The sequence below is a fragment of the Pollicipes pollicipes genome, unplaced genomic scaffold (genome assembly GCF_011947565.3).
Source record: "Pollicipes pollicipes isolate AB1234 unplaced genomic scaffold, Ppol_2.1 Scaffold_7262;HRSCAF=8765_pilon_pilon_pilon, whole genome shotgun sequence".
In the NCBI taxonomy this organism is placed as follows: Eukaryota; Metazoa; Arthropoda; class Thecostraca; order Pollicipedomorpha; family Pollicipedidae; genus Pollicipes; species Pollicipes pollicipes.
In genome coordinates, this window is record NW_023597055.1 from 17,373,707 (window position 1) to 17,393,670 (window position 19,964).

At 53.2% G+C, this 19,964-nt stretch overlaps 3 protein-coding genes across 3 annotated transcripts; 2 read left to right on the forward strand and 1 right to left on the reverse strand.

The window, feature by feature from the left end:
- The first annotated feature begins 189 nt into the window (after positions 1–189).
- On the forward strand, positions 190–10,789 carry Syngr (synaptogyrin). Its single transcript, XM_037238072.1, has 6 exons — positions 190–304; positions 2,494–2,630; positions 5,767–6,001; positions 6,214–6,353; positions 8,771–8,951; positions 9,488–10,789. Exons 2-6 carry the CDS (start codon positions 2,529–2,531, stop codon positions 9,514–9,516), a joined length of 687 nt encoding a protein of 228 aa, XP_037093967.1. The 5' UTR covers positions 190–304; positions 2,494–2,528; the 3' UTR covers positions 9,517–10,789.
- Positions 10,790–11,813: 1,024 nt separating this feature from the next.
- Alr (Evr1_Alr domain-containing protein Alr) lies at positions 11,814–16,803 on the forward strand. Its single transcript, XM_037238073.1, has 5 exons — positions 11,814–11,881; positions 12,715–12,832; positions 14,611–14,852; positions 15,346–15,471; positions 16,071–16,803. The coding sequence occupies exons 1-5, from the start codon at positions 11,829–11,831 to the stop codon at positions 16,105–16,107; spliced, it is 576 nt and encodes a 191-aa protein (XP_037093968.1). The 5' UTR covers positions 11,814–11,828; the 3' UTR covers positions 16,108–16,803.
- A 797-nt stretch (positions 16,804–17,600) lies between these two features.
- On the reverse strand, positions 17,601–19,964 carry LOC119114000 (translation initiation factor IF-2). The gene is made up of 2 exons (XM_037238235.1): positions 19,824–19,964; positions 17,601–18,471 (listed from the first exon to the last, which is right to left on the reverse strand). Exon 2 carries the CDS (start codon positions 18,430–18,432, stop codon positions 17,719–17,721), a length of 714 nt encoding a protein of 237 aa, XP_037094130.1. The 5' UTR covers positions 18,433–18,471; positions 19,824–19,964; the 3' UTR covers positions 17,601–17,718.

Genomic DNA, 19,964 nt, shown 5'->3' on the forward strand with positions numbered 1-19,964 from the left:
TTGCTAGTTGGATTTGGTAGCAATCTAGGTTTGCACCCATCTTGTAGTTTTTCAGGGTGTCTGCACCACAAAAGTAGTGGATTTTGGTCCTATGTGGTGCTGTTCTGGCAAAAGAAACTACACACTGGCCTCAGGGTTCGTCGATATCGATGACTGGGAGCGCGGCGAAAAAGACGCAGAAAACATTGCTGTTGCCATACACGGCGAATATTCTTGGGGGTGGTTCCCGTGCGTTTGTTAATGAAGCGTTGAGGAAGTTGGGCTCACATCGGTATCAGGGAGGACTGCGGAGGTTTCGGACATCGTGAGTTATGCCAATTGTCAGGTGTAGCTGTAGGAGTATTTTGAGGCGTGAGGGGATTTTGCGAAAACCAATTGAAGTCAGAATTGTAGAATCATCTTTGCGTTTCGTGTCCATTAGAGCCTTGAATCATTGGAGATAGGCTGAATACTGAGGTGGCAAATACGTCTCTTATTTCTAGGTGTTTGCAATCTTTGATCATCAGTCATCAAGAACCTTGCTGTGAGAGCATTGAGAAATTGGAGACCACTGGTTTGTGGATTCAAGTTGCGCTGTTCTGGCAATTGAATGTGAACCAGTTGCTGTGCCTTCATTGTGGTGTAAACCTTCAGTGTGGTGTTTAGGTGATAGGTATAACTAACACCCATCTGCTGGCTGCCACTTTATCCTATGTTATGCCTAGCCATGCATGTGTCAAGTGTGGAATTGATTTTCCTTGCTGGGGATCTTGCTGGGTTCCATTTATTTTTCTCATTCTGTTATATTTCTCATTCTGTTATATTTCTCATTCTGCCAAAAGAAATATGATCTAACATATCTTGAAGTTTTTTGGCTGGGGCAACCAGTGATTATTAATTGGAGGGGGAGGGGAGTAGGGTATAATGGAGTGTTACCCTGGTGTATCAATGGAAAGGGAGGGTTTGAGAGTTGGAACAGAGTATTGAGACTGAGGTGTGAATGCAAATCCTACTAGAATCTTGCAGGTATACTCAAACAGTTGTGTTTGAAAGATGTATACACCAGGAAGATTATATGCAAGGATGTGACTTATGACTGTTTATCTGTCTAGCTATGACTGCTCACCATTTGTATGCATCAGCAAGATCATACAAGGATGTAGCTTATGATGGTTTATTTGTCCTGCTATGGCTTTGCTTTTGATGAAATCAGTGATCAAATTATCTAATGCAATGGTGTTTATTACAAAATGTTGTGTTGTTATGATGAGATGTGTTGGTGTTGTATTACAGTGAAAGACATCAGTAGTGTGCAATCATGAGAGGCTAATTTTAAAGTAAAAATATTTCAATCTGCTTGTTCTTAGAACACTTTTGTGTTCCCTAATTATCACTGGTTTTCCCAGTCTGAAGTAGCCAGCATTTCTCAGTAGCTTTATTCTAAAAGCATGTCTGAAACTAAAATCACCCTATTTTAAGAATATGACTCAGGGTTCTAAAAGCATGTCTGAAACTAAAATCCCCCTATTTTAAGAACATGACTCAGGGGGTGCATAGTTATTGCTGGATGTAACCAGGGGATGTGGCTGGAAAATGGCCAAGTTATGTAACATGTGTGAACAGCCTCCTAGGACATGAACATCTCTGCCAACCTGGCCATACCCTTCACATTCTTTACTCTTTACTTATCAGTTCACAAGCATCTCAGTACTAAATGGTTCAAATTGAAATCAACTTCATACCAAGTGCTGGTCTGATGTCATGTGATCAGTTTTGACTGATGTTTTAAAGTAGCCACCAGAGATGAAAAAGTAAGGCACAATTGCTGTTAGTCATCTTTTCTATATAGAGGCATGAGTGATAATAAATAGGTGTTCTTACTGAGTAAGATACATCAGCATTAAGAAGGGCCTGCAGTTATTTGCATGCTGTGGGATGTATCACACCATCTTTGTAATAAGCGCACTGCACATCAAAAGGAACTTTGGCAAGCCAAATCAACATTTCCCACCAAAGAACATGATCAAGACATGTACAAACAAGCAGATCATTGGAGACTTCTGTGGTCAGCAATAGCACAGATGAAAGTATCTGATATACATGTGCCAGGGTCCCAAAATATATTCCTGTGAACCAGATCCTGGTGCCTAGTTCTAGAATCAGTGAGAGCCCAATAACTACTTTGGAGTGAAGCCAGATATCCAGAGAGAACCAGGTGCTAGCACTAAATTTTGTTAAAAAAACAGCTAGGGTAGTATGAGCTAGTCTGATGTGGATATTTACACACTCATGTATATATATGAATAAACATACACATATATACATAGAGAGGGTTTGTGTTTATATGTGTAAATGAGATATGCACACTAAAGGCATGGCATATGTAAGTAAAAATGACACAGGCATGCCTTTATAATGTAAAGCCACACAGATGGTATGCTGGACTGGCCAATGGCTGCGTCATGCAGATGGCAGCCTTTGGATTACCCTGTTGCCTGCCTGCTGCCTCGCCAGGTACTGCGTGACTGTCTGCTGGCCACAGGACCACAATGATGGAAGGCGGTGCCTTTGGCGGGGCCAAGATGGGGGCCGCCTTCGACCCACTGACTTTCGTGCAGCGGCCGCAGGTGGTGCTGCGCGCACTTTGCGTGGTGAGTACGGCTGCGGCTCTGCATGGTGAGTACGGCTCTGGCTTTGCGCGTGGTGAGTACAGCTCCGGTTCTGCCTGGTGAGTATGGCTCTGGCTCTGCGTGGTGAGTACAGCTCTGACTCTGCAGGGTGAGTACAGCTCTGGCTCTGCAACTCACCATGCAGACTACGACTCTGGCTCTGCCTGGTGAGCAAGGCTCTGGTCATGCGTGGTGAGTACGGCTCTGGATCTGCGTGGTGAGTGTGGCTGTGGTTCCGCGTGGTGAGCACAGCTCTGGCTCTACCCGCTGAGCATGGTTCTGGCTCTGCACTCGTCGGTAGTGGCCGCGATGCGACCGGAACCAGGCTGGCGACGGCCAGGGTAGATTCAGCGCCGGGAATTGGTATCGAGCCGGCCAGTCGGCATCGCACGCTGATGATGTGTAGCTGGGTGACGCGAGTCGCCCGCCTTCATATGCCGCGATATGCAGGTCCAGCTCTCGATGAACCACTCGGGAAATGTCACACTCAGCTGTCACTTACGCATGGGATGCTGTGAACCGGCCAACTGATGACAGGCGAAGAATCAGCTGACTGCATTTGCGACAGGCACGATTTTAGAGCCGTTGTTAGAAGTCTGCAAGCTCAAAAGTATAGTCCTTGCAAAATCTGGCTCATTACGCCCCAGACCACTCGTGCCATCCCCCGGAAACCTGTGCTTCGCGTACGCTATTCGGCTGGTGCTGCTGTCCTACGCTTACACTGTACCTCATGTGGTGCTGATATACTTCCTGTTCCGAAGATGGAGACGAACAAGCTGCAAAAAGGTTGCATGTGTGAACATTGTGCACGTAATTTACGTGCAGTATGTAAAAATACTGCAACAACATCCCAGCAAAGTGAAGGATGTTTTCCGATGCGTGAGCGTCTCACACCAGGTTACGTGACGCAGTCTGCCGCTTTATTGAGCAGCCAAACAGCTCGGGGAGCCCGTTATTGCGTCTGGAATCGAGCGGAATGTTCGTAATGTGCTCCAGGCGCGCCTGCGAAAATGTCCGGGGCACGGTCACGCTCTCTTTTGTGATCCCCGCGCGTCGGGTCTATTTTGAGTTTGGGATGCATCTGGACCGACAGAGATTGAGGTTGGGCGGCTGGCCCCAAAATGGAGGCATGTCAGAAATATGCTGTGCTCTACTTCCGCCACAGAGATGTACGTCAGAAGCATGTTGTGCTCTGTTCTCGCCACAGACAACGCGCACATGCTACGCTATTTGCATGCTGTACGCCTGTCCGGAGAGGGACGTGTTCATCTCATTTGCAGGTTGTGAAACGAAGTTGGAAGCTATGGTATTCATTGTGGTATAAAGCGCTTGCCTCGCCACTCGGTGCAGTCGACGGTGGCACGCGACACAACTTGGCTATGCACGGTGACTCAAACGCGTAACGCGTCACGTCAACGTCACTTCACGTCACCAACGTCACGCTAGTTTGAGCAGAGGAGGCGGTATGCTCGTCAGTCGTTTATCGTTTTTATACAGCCCTGCGGGAATTCCGATAGCGGTCGACCGATATTGGTCGATTTTCTTCCCGCTGCTCCCATGAAAATATCGGGACAAACGCCAGTGGCGGGGCCGTGAACTAGCTTGTATTCGGAGTATTGAGTAGTTCGACGTTATCTATGTGGCGAGGATCGCAAACGGCGATAAGTCCCCGTCCGTCCCACCCCAAATTCACCGCGTTGTTTAAGCCTATAATGAGAGCTTTGAACAATTCGCGGCTGACTCTTTGTGAGCGTGTTGAGTGACGCCTGCTCGACATTGGCCCGGCTGGTATTGAGTGACGTCTGCTCAACATTGGCCCGGCTGGTGTTGAGTGACGTCTGCTCAACATTGGCCCGGCTGGTGTTGAGTGACGCCTGTTCAACATTGGCCCGGCTGGTGTTGAGTGACGCCTGCTCAACATTGGCCCGGCTGGTGTTGAGTGACGCCTGTTCAACATTGGCCCGGCTGGTGTTGAGTGACGCCTGCTCAACATTGGCCCGGCTGGTATTGAGTGACGCCTGCCCAACATTGGCCCGGCTGGTATTGAGTGACGCCTGCTCAACATTGGCCCGGCTGGTGTTGAGTGACGTCTGCTCAACATTGGCCGGCTGGTATTGAGCGACGCCTGCTCGACATTGGCCGGTTGGTGTTAAGTGACGCCTGTTCAACATTGGCCTGGCTGGTGTTGAGTGACGTCTGCTCAACATTGGCCGGCTGGTATTGAGCGACGCCTGCTCGACATTGGCCTGGTTGGTGTTGAGTGACGCCTGTTCAACATTGGCCTGGCTGGTGTTGAGTGACGCCTGTTCAACATTGGCCTGGCTGGTGTTGAGTGACGTTTGCTCAACATTTGCCTGGCTGGTATTGAGTGACGTCTGCTCAACATTGGCCTGGTTGGTGTTGAGTGACGCCTGTTCAACATTGGCCCGGCTGGTATTGAGTGACGCCTGCTCAACATTGGCCCGGCTGGTATTGAGTGACGCCTGTTCAACATTGGCCCGGCTGGTGTTGAGTGACGCCTGCTCAACATTGGCCCGGCTGGTATTGAGTGACGCCTGCTCAACATTGGCCCGGCTGGTATTGAGTGACGCCTGCTCAACATTGGCCCGGCTGGTATTGAGTTGGACGTTCTGCTCAACATTGGCGAGCTGGTATTGAGTGACGCCTGCTCGACATTGGCCTGGTTGGTGTTAAGTGACGCCTTGTTCAACATTGCCCGGCTGGTATTGAGTGACGTCTGCCTTCAACATTGGCCTGGCTGGTATTTGAGCGACCGCATGCTCGGACATTTGCCTGGTTGGTGTGTTGAGTGACGCATGTTCAACATTGGCCTGGTTGGCATGTTGAGTGACGGGCCTGTTCAACATTGGGCCTGGCTGGGTGTTAAGTGGAACCAGCCTGTTCAACATTGGCCCGGCTGGTATTGAGTACGGTCTGCTCAACATTGGCCCGGGCTGGTATTGAGTGACGCTCTGTCAACATTAGCCCGGCTGTTGGTATTGAGTGGCGCCTGCTCAACATTTGCCTGGCTGAACTGAACGGTGATTCGCGCCGAGCCCGACGCCGCGGCCACCGCTGTGGAGGCAACAACTGCAGTCGGCTCGTCTTCTGTTCGCAGCTGTTCGCCATCATCGTGTTCGGCTGCATCTCGTCCCAGGGCTGGTACGTAAACAATGACGGTGTCACCACCTGTCTCTACAACGACAACAGTGGCGCCTGCAACTACGGCACCGGCATCGCAGTCATCGCCTTCCTCGCCGCCATCGCCTTCCTGGTCGGCGAGTTCATGTTCGACCGGATGTCGTCTGTGAAGACGCGCAAGCACTACGTCCTTGCGGATCTTGGCTTCTCGGGTAACTCACTCGCATTATTCTTTTGGTTCTGCAATGTGTAGTTGATTTAGGTGTTGTCAAACCATCTGAATGGGCCGTTGTTTTGGTATCAACGTGTTCTTTTGTATGATTTACTCCGGCCTGAAAAACTCCATTGATATTTGTTGAAGAGCTCGTTTGCGCGCCATGTTTATTACAACGCCAGACATCTTATATATGGTTGTCCGGGCCAGGCTTCTGGACGTTCCTGTTCTTCGTGTCCTTCTGCCTACTGACTGACTCGTGGAACAAGTCGACCAACGTCCCGGTGGCGGCCTCCAAGAACCCGGTGCAGGCGGCCATCGCCTTCACATTCTTCTCCATCTTCACTTGGGTGAGTGACTCTGGCCAGAGGCAACACACTGCTTAAACGTATGCACGGTGTCTTGAAGCCGCACCGCAGCAGTTTGTCACCGTACAGCGCTACATGCGTAACAGCAACGCAACGCAACGCAACGCAACGCAACGCAGCGCGTAGCATGCGACGCTCGTTGGCGTTTAAAACGCGAACAGTCGGCATCCGCAGTGCTCACCAGCTGTAAGAACCGTCCGAAATATGCGGAGGATTTACGGACTTGCGTGACAATGTGCTCTGAGCAGGCACGAACGCTCCTAGTGTTTGCAGCGTGAGGGACGCATGAGACGCTTCACAAGGTCCAGCTGCGGACGTTAACGTCTGAGATTGAACCTTGTGAGGTCGTGCTGATAGCTATGCACGTTATATGTGATGGACACGAGCTTTGCCTCCCTGGAGACATGGGAGAAAGGCGTCAATGAACGCGGAGTCGACAGCTCACCACGTCAGCTCGCCGCGTCACGTCATCTCACCGCGTCAGCTCATCGCGTCAGCTCGCCGCGTCAGCTCATCGCGTCAGCTCACCACGTCAGCTCGCCGCGTCGCGTCATCTCACCGCGTCAGCTCATCGCGTCAGCTCATCGCGTCAGCTCATCGCGTCAACTCGCCGCGTCACGTCATCTCACCGCGTCAGCTCATCGCGTCAACTCGCCGCGTCAGCTCATCGCGTCAGCTCACCACGTCAGCTCGCCGCGTCCCGTCATCTCACCGCGTCATCTCGCCTCGTCAGCTCACCGCGTCAGCTCACCACGTCAACTCACCGCGTCAACTCGCCGCGCCAGCTCATCGCGTCAGCTCACCACGTCAGCTCACCGCGTCACGTCATCTCACCGCGTCAGCTCACTGCGTCAGCTCACCCGTCAGCTCACCGCGTCAGCTCACCGCGTCATTATCCCAGCCTGTCACGGCAGCTTACCTTGGTTGCCGGTAGCTCTCCGTGCTTCGGCGATGCGTGATACTACGGGAAAGCCGCTGATGTGGGTATCTGAGCCGTCGGCGATACGCTATCGTTGCAAAACAACATGCTACCCATTTCTCTGGGTGACACTTTTACAACCTACGTGATGTTTGTGAGGATGTTGATTGGGGATCTCGGCGAACTGTGGTCCGTGGCGGCGTTGAAATCAAGGCGCGCTAACATTGATGCGGTGGCTCTGCACGTGTCCAAAGAGTGCAGCGCACCAGTTCACCCGTCCACCAGTTTCCAAAAACCGGGACAGCGTGCCGGCGACACGTATGCAAGTGGAGTGTGACTGAGAGCCGCCCAGTTCTCATCTGTGTGTCAGAACATGTGTCCCGATGGCTCGGTCGGTTGGTGCGTTTGCCTTCCGATCCTGCCGGCTGCCGCCTGACCTAAGAGTACGTTTGGCTTCGTTGTCTTGAATATGTGAAGTTGGTCACTCGACTGGTGCTGACAGTTTGGTGGACGAACCTGATACGCTTAGGGACATAATCAAGGGGCGCCATATGACCAACGTAGTCGGTGCGCCCCAAAACCCAAATCATCATCATTAGGGGCATGATCATCATACGTGGCTTGTTTTTAACTCCCGTTTGTTTGCTGGTTCAAGGGATAGAATCACCAAAAAGTGCGCTGATTTGTTTCGCATGGAGTAGCGGACAGCCGACCGCCTGTAAATTTGAAACATCTGGAATGATGCTTCCAATATGCTCTCTTGGGCTGTAGCACCGTGGACTAAAGCGCTGCTCAAGGAAAGCCCGAAAAAGCTAAAACAGTGGCCAGTTCGTGCCTGTTTCCGCTCACGCGATGCGAAAATTAATTGCGAATGGTCATGACATCGGGGTGAACCACATGGTGTGATGCGAAAAAGCTGCGAGTGATATGAGGCCAGACAATAAGAGAATACAATGGGCAAAGCCGCGTGGGTCATCCTCAGACCTCGAAGCGGGTGTAGGTGAACTACACCCGGGGGAGGGGTGTAGTTCTAAACCGGCCTGGAACTGACAGGTCCCACTTGTCATTCTCATGTCATTAAGAGTGACAAGCGGGACCAACCATTCGAATGTCATTCGGCTCAAGTAATGGCTTTGAACGTGCTTTGTGCAGAGTAGCACTTTAGCATTGGCTGGCAAAGCACGCCCACGCCTGTGCTGTACTGTGGGGAAGCGCTCCTGGCTCCTGTTGGCCTTGAGGCGTGGGCGTCGACAGGAGACCCGCACTGATGTGCCATGTTCGTCAGCGTGCATATGACGGGTGTAGATATCACCCTTCGGCACGATCGGGGAGTTTTTGAAATTGGTGTAAAGTCGGTGGAGAGTCGGATCAGTTTCGAAGGCAGTGAATTTCAATGACTGGGCGCGCTGGGATGGCTAGCCCGCGTCGCCGAAGCCGGACCAACTCTGCTGCCCGCTTAGCTCTGACCCCAACCCGGCAGGGCGCCGCCGCCTACCTGGCCTACCTGCGCTTCAAGCAGGGCACCGGCAACGAGTTCGCCACCGGGTACGACCAGGAGCCGGCGGCGGGCGCCGGGTACGCCGGCTACCCGGGCGCTATGGACGGTGCGCCGGATCAGTCCGGCTACCAGGAGCCGCCCTTCTCCCAGCCGCAGGACGCCGGTGAGTGGCACGGCGACCGGCCCACCCGGCGCCGGGCGGAGGTGCTCGCCTGTCGGGCTGGAGGGCTGTGTTTGCTGCGGTTGTGCTGCCGCCTCGCCGCTATCAGTGTTCGAAACGGCCGGCGCCGTCGTGGGCTGTTCACGTGGGTGTTTTTCTCTCGCGCGCTGAAGTGCGCCAAAAACCGCTCGTGTTGACAGACCGTTGAGTGCACTCGTTCCGACGCGCCGAGCGAGGCGCAACAACAGGTGAGCCCCCCCCCCCCCCCCCCCGCCCGCGGTGGCCGGCGTGCAGTGGGGCCCCCTGTGCTGTCCTCCGTGCTGGGCGACAGGACTGTCTGGACCTCGTCCAGAGGCCCCCCGGACATCGCCGCAGATTCCCACGCGTGGCGCCTGCAGACGTGCGGCCGGCTGGCGCTGCCGCTGCCGCTGCCGCTGCCGCTGCCGCTGCCGCTGCCGCTGCCGCTGCCCCACGTCACCCCTGACCCTGTCAGCGTGCGGGGCTCCACATGTTGACTGTGGTGCTTCTCGTTTCGCCAGGTCAGAACTTCCAGCCTCCGGCCTACTAGAGGGGTCGGCGAGGTGTGCCGGCTGCGGTCCGGACCACGTCGGGACGAGACTGGACCGGACCGGACTTTGACCGGACTGATCTGAACAAGGCAGGACCGGACTGGTTCAGAACATGACGGGGTTTGACTAGGCTAGAGACTGATTGGGCCGGGATAAAGGTCAGATGAACGGCAATTGACTGCGACGGGACTGAATGAGACGAAACCGGATCAAATCAAATGAAATCGAATCAAATCGGACCAAACCAGAAAGTTAAGATCACACCAGACCAGACCAGACCAGACAAGACCAGACCAGACTGAACAAGACCAGACCGGACCAGACCAGACCGGACCGGACCGCACAGGACCGGATCGACCCGACTTCTGTAACCCGGAAGACAAAGTAACGCAGTGGTGGCGGTGGGCGATCCCAGCTATATAGTTCCGCTGCACGAGTGGGTCGTGTTTTGTATCGAGAATGACGATTATTTACATTCAAACATGTGATATCATTTCCGCATGTATTATAGCCGTGGCGGACGTGTGGTTGAGTTTGTTAAAAAAAAACGCGCAAATCGTACTGCGTTGTGTTTGCATCAGGCGTATCTGACGTTAATCGTATTCCTTTGTAAACTCTCCATGTGCGCTGTCAGTTTGCTGTACTGTAGATATGCATATCCCACGAATTCCTAGTCACTAGGCAAGTAATAAGACCGCTAGTCACGTAGCTGGCCTAGGGTAATCGCGCGTTGTGTGGGCTTGTTCTAGCCGCGCGCCGGGCGCCGAGGCGGCGTCGCTGTCGCGTGGGCACCTGCACCCCACAGGTGTCCGGAGTGAGGGGCGCGTCCGATCCCCCCCCCCCCCTTCCCCGCGCCAGGGCCGGCGCCGTTCCCCAGGCTGCGGTGCCGTACGCACTGCGGCGCGCGATGGGCAAGCGGTGGCAGATGTCACACCACCGCACTCAGCGGCGGGAAGAACGGTCGCTTCTCTCCAGATGTGCGCGCAGCTCCGCAGGAGTGGGCTCCACTCCCTCTTCCTGACGTAGATTCCGAGATTCCGATTGCTGGGCTTCGTTGGCCGACCGACGACTCTCGGTCGCCGCAGCTCCTCGCCCCCGAGCAGCCGCTCAGACTCTGGCCCGCGTGTGGCGCGCGCGGCGCCAGCGCGGCGTCGCCCCGCCGCCCGGCCGCGTGCGTTTGTCGGCGTGTTTGTGTGTGCGCTTGCCCGTGTGCGTGTGCCGCCGAAGCCAGCTGGGCGAGTGGCCCCCGAGGGGCGGGGCTCGCGTGCCGCGCGTCGGCCGCGGCGCCCGCCATGTTGTTGACCTCGCGCTTGCGCGCGCGTTGTGCCGCCGCGCCGCGTCGGAGCGTTCTTGATGTGTAGTGGCGCCGTGCAGCCGGGCTCGCGGCGGCGGCGGCGGCGGCGGCGGCGGCCAGCGCACGTGCTCGGCCGGGCGCGGACGGGCGCGGCCGCCACCTGGCGGGCGCGGGGCCTGGCCGGCGCCGCCACCGCCACCGGCCGCGCGGTCAGCGTCGGTGAATTACAGTGTTGTGGTCGGGTGCTCGAGTTTCAAGCTGGGTCTCCGGACGCGCCGGCCGAGAACGGACGATGGAGAGGTGGAGATGGAGCTAGCGCAGCTGGTCACACACACTGACGAGAAACAGCTCAGTGGGGCGGGATGATCTGCTTGCTGCGTTCAAGAGAAGTCGCGTTCGTTTAATTAGTACGTTTCATTAAATAATTCAATATCTATTATATCATTCAAAGTGTATTTGCATGCGGCCAAATTGCTAACGACGCATCCCTTCACTTTCACGGCAGCCGAGGCATATTTGGGCGGGGAACTGTGGCTGATAAGTGCGTAGTTTGTGGCATGCCACATCAAACATACATTCTTGCGTATCTTCCGAATCATGCGTACTGTTTTGCTACATCCAGGACCTAGAACGATTAGTTGGCGCATCACGTGAGGGAAAGAGTTTCGTTGCGAAGACGATGTTAAATAACTGGATGCTGCCATAGCTCCTGGTGTCAAATATCGTTACACGACTGACACGGAAGTGTTGCTCATTGCGTTGTTGGGAGGAAAGTGAACTTTCGTATAACGTGCGCAGGCAAATGCGGATCTCGGTCAAACGTTGCTGACCCTGCCGACTGCCTGGCGCGGAACGCTGGGAAGCTGGTGATCGCCGCGCGGGTATTCACTGGGGTCCGCCGTGGAACCGTCCCATCAGGCCCGAATGGTTTCCCAGGAACGCAGAATTCCACGTGAGCGAGAGTCACTAACCAGCAGAGGCCTCGAGGAGCGGACCCCGTGCACGGTCCGGCATCTGATGCGGGCTGATCAACGTCGTGCCAACACCGGCCCAACGAGGGTCACTTGCCAGTGGGTATATTGACCCGGCTTGCTCGTCTTGCCACTGGCCGTTACTGAGCCCGATCCAGATCTGCGTTTCTCCCCACGAATCATAGAAAACGCATCATGTACAGGTACTGGCTCGTCGTTGATGGCGTAACAACTCTCAGCATGTGGGAACCAACAGTGAACATCAAGCCCCACCCCCCGGGCTCATCACGGAACCCGGTGGAACTCAACAGACGTGTTCAGGAGTCAGTTAGTAAAGGTTTGGATTCTGAATCATATCAGGCGTAGACCTGCGGGGTCGTTTTCGACTTCTTCTTTTTTGTTATCTAGCGATAAATCGCAAACTTACGACGCATTATTCAACGTTGCCAGTGCGCGCGCCTACAACGGACAGGGTAAGCATAAGGCTACGACCAGTCGAAATTTGAGTCGGGCGTCGAGGATGAACTACAGACAAGCGATTTCAATGACTTGCAAGTTTCTTTGGAAGGGGTCCGTGAGTCTTTCCTCTCCTCCTCCGTAACTCGGGTACGCAGGGTCACAGCTGTATAAAAGACCCGGGGCCACGAATCGAGGAAGTTCTGTAGGGACTAGGGTGCGCAGCCGACGCGTTTTTCACCGGCGTTCAGGAGCAGGAAAGATGCACTACATATCGTGCTTAAGGGTCCTAAATTCATATCTGAGAAAGGTGGAAGGTAAAAGTTCATGCCTTAGCGGATTTTCCGCATACACGCATTTTGATATCGGCGGAAATGTGAGAATAGGTCCGAGTCACTGTGAGGTACTAACGTGGCAAAGAAGAAGATTCCGGCGTTCTCAAGGCCGCTGTTGTATTTCATCATGGATGCGCCCAGGAACGAGGAGGAGCACTTCGGCAGCATTCCCAGGAAACCATGCAGGACTTGCACGGATTTCAAGACGTGGATGAAGGTGCAGGGCGGTCAAAAGGGAAGCACAAAGGATCAAAAGACGGTAAGTAAAAAAGTTTTAGTTGGATTCCCCTGGACGATGGACTTTGTCAACGCGCTTTTGGGGGATGGCCCAAACGCATTGTAGTCTCGTGCAAGCGTGGATGAGTCGCTGTTTCAATTGGCGGCGTTATGTTAACTTCGTTTGGAAAATGATCGAGTATCGCACGCTGATTCTTGGAAGTAATTGAGGTCCATTTTGGAAGTCATTTTTACTGGTCTTGAAAAGGTGATGCAACTGGATGGTTTGCATTGTCCACAAGGCATTGTTGGCTGAAAAGTAAAGAACACCATCATGTGGCACATGACATGAGTAATTCACATGTGATATCCTTGCTATTTCACTTGCTCTGGGCATGGACTGTGTGCATAGAACTATATTTGTTGCATGCAGAACAAACTATACCTAAATGCTAAGTCTCTGTTATCACACAGAAAGACCCCTGGGGAAATCTGAAGTCCTTGCCCCAATGTACAACCTGGTGGACTTGACCACAACCTATGTTTTCTCCTGGTTGTTAATCTCATGCTAATGATGTAATTTTTGTTAAGCAGTATAAAATAGTCAATTATCAAAGAAATTATGCTCTTATGTAAATCTAAGGGTTTGCCAAGAATAAGGTCAAGTGTACTGTCAACTTAAGCTGTTTGCTGATATGATGCATAGATGGTCCTGGACCTTCCTGATAATCTTACATAGGACCATATGGAAAATCATGAACTGTGAATTAACTATAGGGCAAGCATGACCTGGATGTCAGATTGAGCACCCTAGTAGCTGTTTAAAATGTCATTATCATTGCCAGACAATGAGTTTCCAATGTTATAGGTTCAGTGTGTATTTCTGAGTGGGTTTTATTCTTTTCAGTAATTTTATACTTGGCAGGTTGTGACAACAATTGCACAAGATTATTGTTTTAAGCCTTGTTTTCCAGAATTTGTTTTACTGTTTAGCCACTTAGCTAGTTGATAGCATCCAATGCTGTTTCAGAACAGCCAAATATAATTTTTCTGCATAGCTGAACAAATGCTCAAAAACATGTAGAGGTCCAATGAAAATGAGTCACCACCATGTTAGGACTGAGTGGCTGAGTGGCAAATGTACACACAGGACTCAACAACTCATGGAACAGTTCACCAAACTGTTTAAACTATTAACTATTGAAATAATTGGGGTGGTGATGGGATCATACATGGCTGCATAGGTTTCACTGAAGCCTGCTATATTCTATGATAGAAAAGACATCCTTGTGTCATGGAAATCAAGCTGTTATTTATAGCTTTGTTGCTGTAATGTTCCATCATGTTTTATGTGATGATCACCTGAAACTATGTTCTGTAGTAAGCTATGCTACATGCCTGCACTTTCAAGTCTAACCATGCTCATCAAGAAAGGTTTAATTATATATATGCTTATCTTGATATGATTCACATACCTTGGGATCTTCAGCATCTGAGTTGCAGATATGTTGCCAGTTATGTGAAAGTATAACAAAAATAGTCAATGTTTAATCTTAGCAGACTTATTGTTTGGGTATGACTGCCCTGAGGGCTGTGAATTGGTGCTTACATATGTGTCAGTGGACAGACTTAGTCCCATAAAAGGTGTTAGGAACAGGCAGGATCTCAGGTTCACTTGTCCCAGGCTCAGTATTGGAGATGCTGGCAGGTATATTTTTAATGAATACTCATCAAACATCAGCTCATTATGCTTATCAGCTTGCTGTAGACATGGCCTTGTCATGATGTCCAGGCCTGAAACACAGCATCGCCCACCCATAGGCTACTGCTCCCGAGAAGAAGACCGCAATGGCGCCACCTGACGGCCGCGTGGCGGCGCCACCGGCGGGCTGTCCTCTCGACAAGGACGAGCTGGGCCGCAGCACGTGGTCACTGCTACACACCACGGCCGCCCACTACCCGGAGACGCCGACTGTCGGCCAGCAGGACGAGATGCGCCAGTTCGTCGGCCTGCTGGCCCGGCTGTACCCCTGCTCCTACTGCGCCGAGGACTTCCGGAAAGAGTACGGCACGGGCGCGATGGCGCGAGCGCTGATTGGCTGGCAGTGCGGGCGACGACGCCCGCGCGGTGTGTGTTAGGTTATGGTCTACTGCCAGGTGACAAGAAGTGAGGGTATCGTTGCTTTCTCTGAGACTGGCACCTTGGCTGTTGTGTAAAATGCTGTTGAGAGTTGAGGCAAAGACATCTTTGGGACTTGGCCAACGCTCTTGCGGGGCGAACCGTCAATTTGGCTTTTGGAACGTCTTCTGTTGGAAGGAATGGAAAGCTTTCATTTAGACATTTTACAAAGTTCCTCCATGTGTTCCCACCCATCTGCAAGGTGCAGGTGCTGCCTCAAAAATTTAGAAGGAACTTGCTGATCAGCATATTCCCAAAGAAGCGTCAAAGCCCGCAGGCCCTCTGGCGGCGAGCGTGGTCGGTGGTGCGGGTCCTGCCGAGCCAAGAGGCTGTGTGCCGGCCGCCGGGTGCAGTGACGAGCGCTCTGCCTGCCGCAGCTTGGCCGAGCACCCGCCGCAGCTGGAGAGCGGCTCCCGGCTGGCCCGCTGGCTCTGCGAGCGACACAACACCGTCAACCGCAAGCTGGGCAAGCCCGAGTTCGACTGTGACCTGGTGCACCAGAGGTGGGCGGCCCGGGGGCGGGGCCGCTGGCGGATCCGCCGCGTCCGCACCCCCGCCGGAGCGGGAGTCGACCGGGTCGGCCGCCGTAGCCGCTCCTGCGCGCGAGGAGCCTCCGCAGTTATCAGCGCGTTGTGAGCGCGTTCCTCGGAGCTGCGGTTGGGGCAGATTGGCGCCCTCCGTTGAGGTGCTCATGACTCTGTGTTGCGTCAGCTGTTTGGCCGTGATCATGCCGCAACCCCTCCCGCCGTCTGTTACGGACAGAGGAGTGCCCTTAACACTTTTTACCTACTTTCGTATACCTACTTTAATATACCTAACGCGTCTAACGTTTAATATACCTAACGCGCATTGGTTAACGCATCTGCGTTAACCACTGCGCGTCTGGGAAACCAGGGGTACGGGGTTCGATTCCCCGCGGCGCCCGCCCTTCCTGCCAGGGTGAGAGGCAGGCGACGCCATATAGCCTCGGCAGCTGAGTGCGTCGTAGAGCCCCAATGACGTGACGCAATATACCTACCCACGTTCATTGGCCTACCTACTTTACACCTACTGTAGACTTACTTTCTTGGGCCAAAATGATTGTGTTTTCTTCGTCTTTCAGGTGGCGTGATGGCTGGCAGGATGGAAGCTGCGGATAGCTGTTTGCTGTGGGCGTACACCTTACCTCAGGATCGAGCCAGTGTGAAACTTGAGTCAGGATACGCTATGATCCCCGACAGAACTTGGCGCTTGTTCCCGTGGTCGGTTCTGCCATGTTCCGTGTGTATTTGATTCACGTGATTTTGTGACACTTGAACAGCACATAGAGGTTGGCTGCATACGCCATTGTGGCATCCTGGGGAACCGCCCAATCATGTGAGGCCACCCAGCTGCCTGGTGTATGGCAAAGCTTGTTACTTGGTGTGAGCAGCTCTGTTACCGATTTGGAGGTCTTTTAATAAGGTGATGTGACAATGTGTGTTTTCTGCTGATGCTACCCAGTTTTGCCAGTAAGTCGGCTGTTCGCAAATTTGTAAGTTGCAAAAGCCGACCTATAATTCAGATTTTGATGTTGAAAGACAGCGTTTGGTCGTGGTTCCAGACGAGCCTTCGTACGGTGATTTTCTGTGGTGATACTCATTCCAGTGTAAATCACTTCCTGCTGTCAGCAGACTACGCGTCCCCACCTCATCCTCCCTTCCCCACTGCGTCCGAGGGTGTCCCGGAGCGCCCGGTCCGGCTGTGACCCCCTGACCTCGCGTCCCCCGCCCCTTTCCCTACTGGTCCGACGCCGGGTAGGTCTTGGCACCGCCGGCGTCGGCCACGAGCCGTATGAGGGGAAGACAATACATGCACGAAGCTGCCATAACTTTTCGAGATCGCCCGCGCACCTCCTCGGCGTGGAATAAGCAAGTCCGTGCCCAGTGACTCGGTGCAGCGGGGGGACGCCCGGGCGGACCCGTGACGGGTGGGGAGATCGCGGCCGCGCTCTTTAGTGATCAGTTGATGAGGGGGACGCATCACGGGACTGCGTGACGGGTGTCACGGCGTCACGTGACGGGTGTCAAGGCGTCACGTGACGGGTAAGGCGCGCGGCAAAACCTGCTCGGTGGAGGGGAATTTCTACAGTGAATGAGTCAGACTTTGTGCTCGGACGAGATCAGAACTCAGTGATGAAACGAGCGGAAGTAGGGGCCCGCTTGTTAGAGGTAGTCAGTTTTTTTTTTGTTTTGTTTACTTCAAGAAAGCCGAACGGTTGCTTTCTTGTATTAAGTTGAACTGTGCACATATTTTCACACATCCTGCCATAAACATTAAATTTTCGTTGCTCTCCCCCGTCCAAGAATTTGACAGGACCTTTATCGACTTTTGGCGAGGAGTTTGTTACCAGCTGACGCTTACGCCAAGTTATTACGTCAATATGCACGCACCGTTCATGTTGAATCTAGGTTTTCACAATAGGCCGTGCTTACTAAACACCCTAGGGCCAGGGCAGTCCCACTCTAACATTCCGTCAAGCTTCTATAAGGAACCAGCATTCGTCTGTTACGTCAGGTGTCGGCGGCCGCCAGAAGGACACGCGATGGGCATCACCTCAAACACGGTAAAGGCAAGCCGGCTTCGAATGGCGACCGCAGCAATTAACAGCGGCGTTGTACCAAATCATTGTATTTGAGAAGCGCAAGATATCTACACAGGACGAACCGCCAGCGGCCTCTCCCGGAGGGCGGTTATGAAGCTGCCGCCGGCAGCAGCATGGGCAGGGTGGCTTATGGCCTCACCGGCGCGCGTACTTCCCGGAGGCGGTCTGCTTGTGCTGCAGCTGGCGCAGTCCCAGCGCCGAGGTGCGTCGGATCCTGCCGCCGTACAGCAGCCGCTCCCGCAGGCCGGCCAGCTGCGGGTTCACCACGGCCGGCAGCGCCACGGCCGGCAGCGCCTGCCGCGCGAAACTCGGTCGCCTCGCCGTCCGCCAGGGCGATGAAGTCCGGCCCCGCGGGGGTTGCTGGTGTCGGGTACCGAAACCGCTTCTTCTTCGGCCGCAGCGAGCCGACGCCGGCGCGGCCCGCACGCCGCGGCGGCGCCGCCGAGGCGTCGGCCTCGTCCTCCGGCGCGTCCTCGTCGGCGGCGAGGTCGTCCAGGATCTCCTGGCTGAGCTCCAGTTCCAGGCGGCGCTGTTTGTCCAGCTTCTGCTCGCGGTTGCGCTGCTGGTGGGCGGTGTCGCGCTGGCGGCGCGCCTCGTCGCGGCGCCGTCGGCTGGCGGCCAGGTCAGCCAGCAGGCGCTCCGCCTCCTGGCGCGAGCCGGCCAGCCCCACCGTCTCGGGCGCCTCGTCCCCGCTGTCGGCCGCCGGGCGCGCCTCGTCCGCTACCGTCGAGACCGAGTCGTCGGAGCACACGCCGGGGTCCGTCGACCTTTTGAACGTGACCTCATCGTCGCTGGACTCGTCGGGCGCCGGACGGCGACGACTGCGCAGGCGGGACGGCATGGCGGCCGTTCCGACGCTGGTGGCAGGTGCTGTCAGGTGCTGGAATCGGTTATGTGGTGACAGTCAGAAGGAGTAGCATGCACAATAGGCACAAGATCATGGCAGCACATTTTGATACTCAGAGCAATTTGGCACATTTAGCGCTTTTGGCTGGACCTGCATATATCTACTGGAATGCACATCACCCCTCTGCTGCCTAAAGGTAAACCCCCATATGTTAATTTGTGACCATTTTGTCTTTTTGTGTCTTCTAATTTGTCTCTTTGAGCTGTAATTGGTTATGTAAGCCAACAGCAAATATTTTCACAACTTTTTAGCACTTTCTTTTAGCTAAAAGTTCACAAAATTTTTACTTCTTGTTTTATACACACATTCAGTATGAGAAGATAAAACAGATGACACAGAAAGCAAAATGGCCAGAAATCTGCATACAGGGTTTTACCTTTGGATGCCAGCACTTGCATGAAGGTGTTAACCACTGCAGGCACATAATGTATCAATGTGCTTTACAGTGATTCTTGCCATAAAACATTTGTTGAAACACACTGTCCTGCAGTCTGGTCTGGCTCATGGTGGAGAGCATGGTGAAAACAACCAGGCTGGTAAGGGAGCTCAGCATTTTAGTGATAATACAGATGCAGCTGCCCTCATATTTATCTGCAGTACAGTGCTAGGGCTACATCATGTGCATGGCAACCACTTCCACTGGCTTCTTGAGGGGTATGTGATTGGGAAAAGACATTTAACTTGCTGGGCTGCAGCTGGCCTGAATTGCTATCTGGATCACATATTACTATTCTCCTGCATGTTCAATTAACAGTCAAACCAAGATGGCATATAATACTTGCATCACCACAGCCTACTTGACCAGATGTTTAAACTTCTATTGCTCATTCTAGTGTGGGCATACAAAAACACAGCAAAAAGTGATCATATATGAGATATTAATTTTGTTTGAGAGGATAAGCTCAGGGTATGCCAGGTGATGACAACACATAACATGGGCAGATAAAAACAGCCAAATGCAGCAATACAATGCATTACTATGATGCTAAAGTCACCTCATACAGGCAATGTCACATGATGGAGGGGCATGCAAGCCATAACTTATTCACCTTGGGCCACCTAATAACAATGATGCTCTGGAATTGTACAGGAGTTGTGTAGTGAAAAAGGGATGATTTGATATACAGATCATTTGGGCCAAGCCAGTGCGCTACAGCCGCTTAAACACTTTGGTTAGAGTGGGGTTACTCCATGAGCTCCAGCACAGGTACTTGTTAGAAATGGTGCAATAACAGTTGGCTTGTCAAATAGCAAAACACTCACACATTGACCTTCTCTCAATGGTGAGTTTGCAATCTAAGGGTGATGAGCAAAGCACAGCTTACCTAGTCCCTGAAAATGGTAAAATCAAGCTCTCTGCCAAGACTGTTCCAATATATTTCAATTCATTGGAATTTGGGCTTCAGAAGCGTCCCAATACCCCTACACACGTGCACGTAATTACTGCATGCGTCGTATACGTTCCC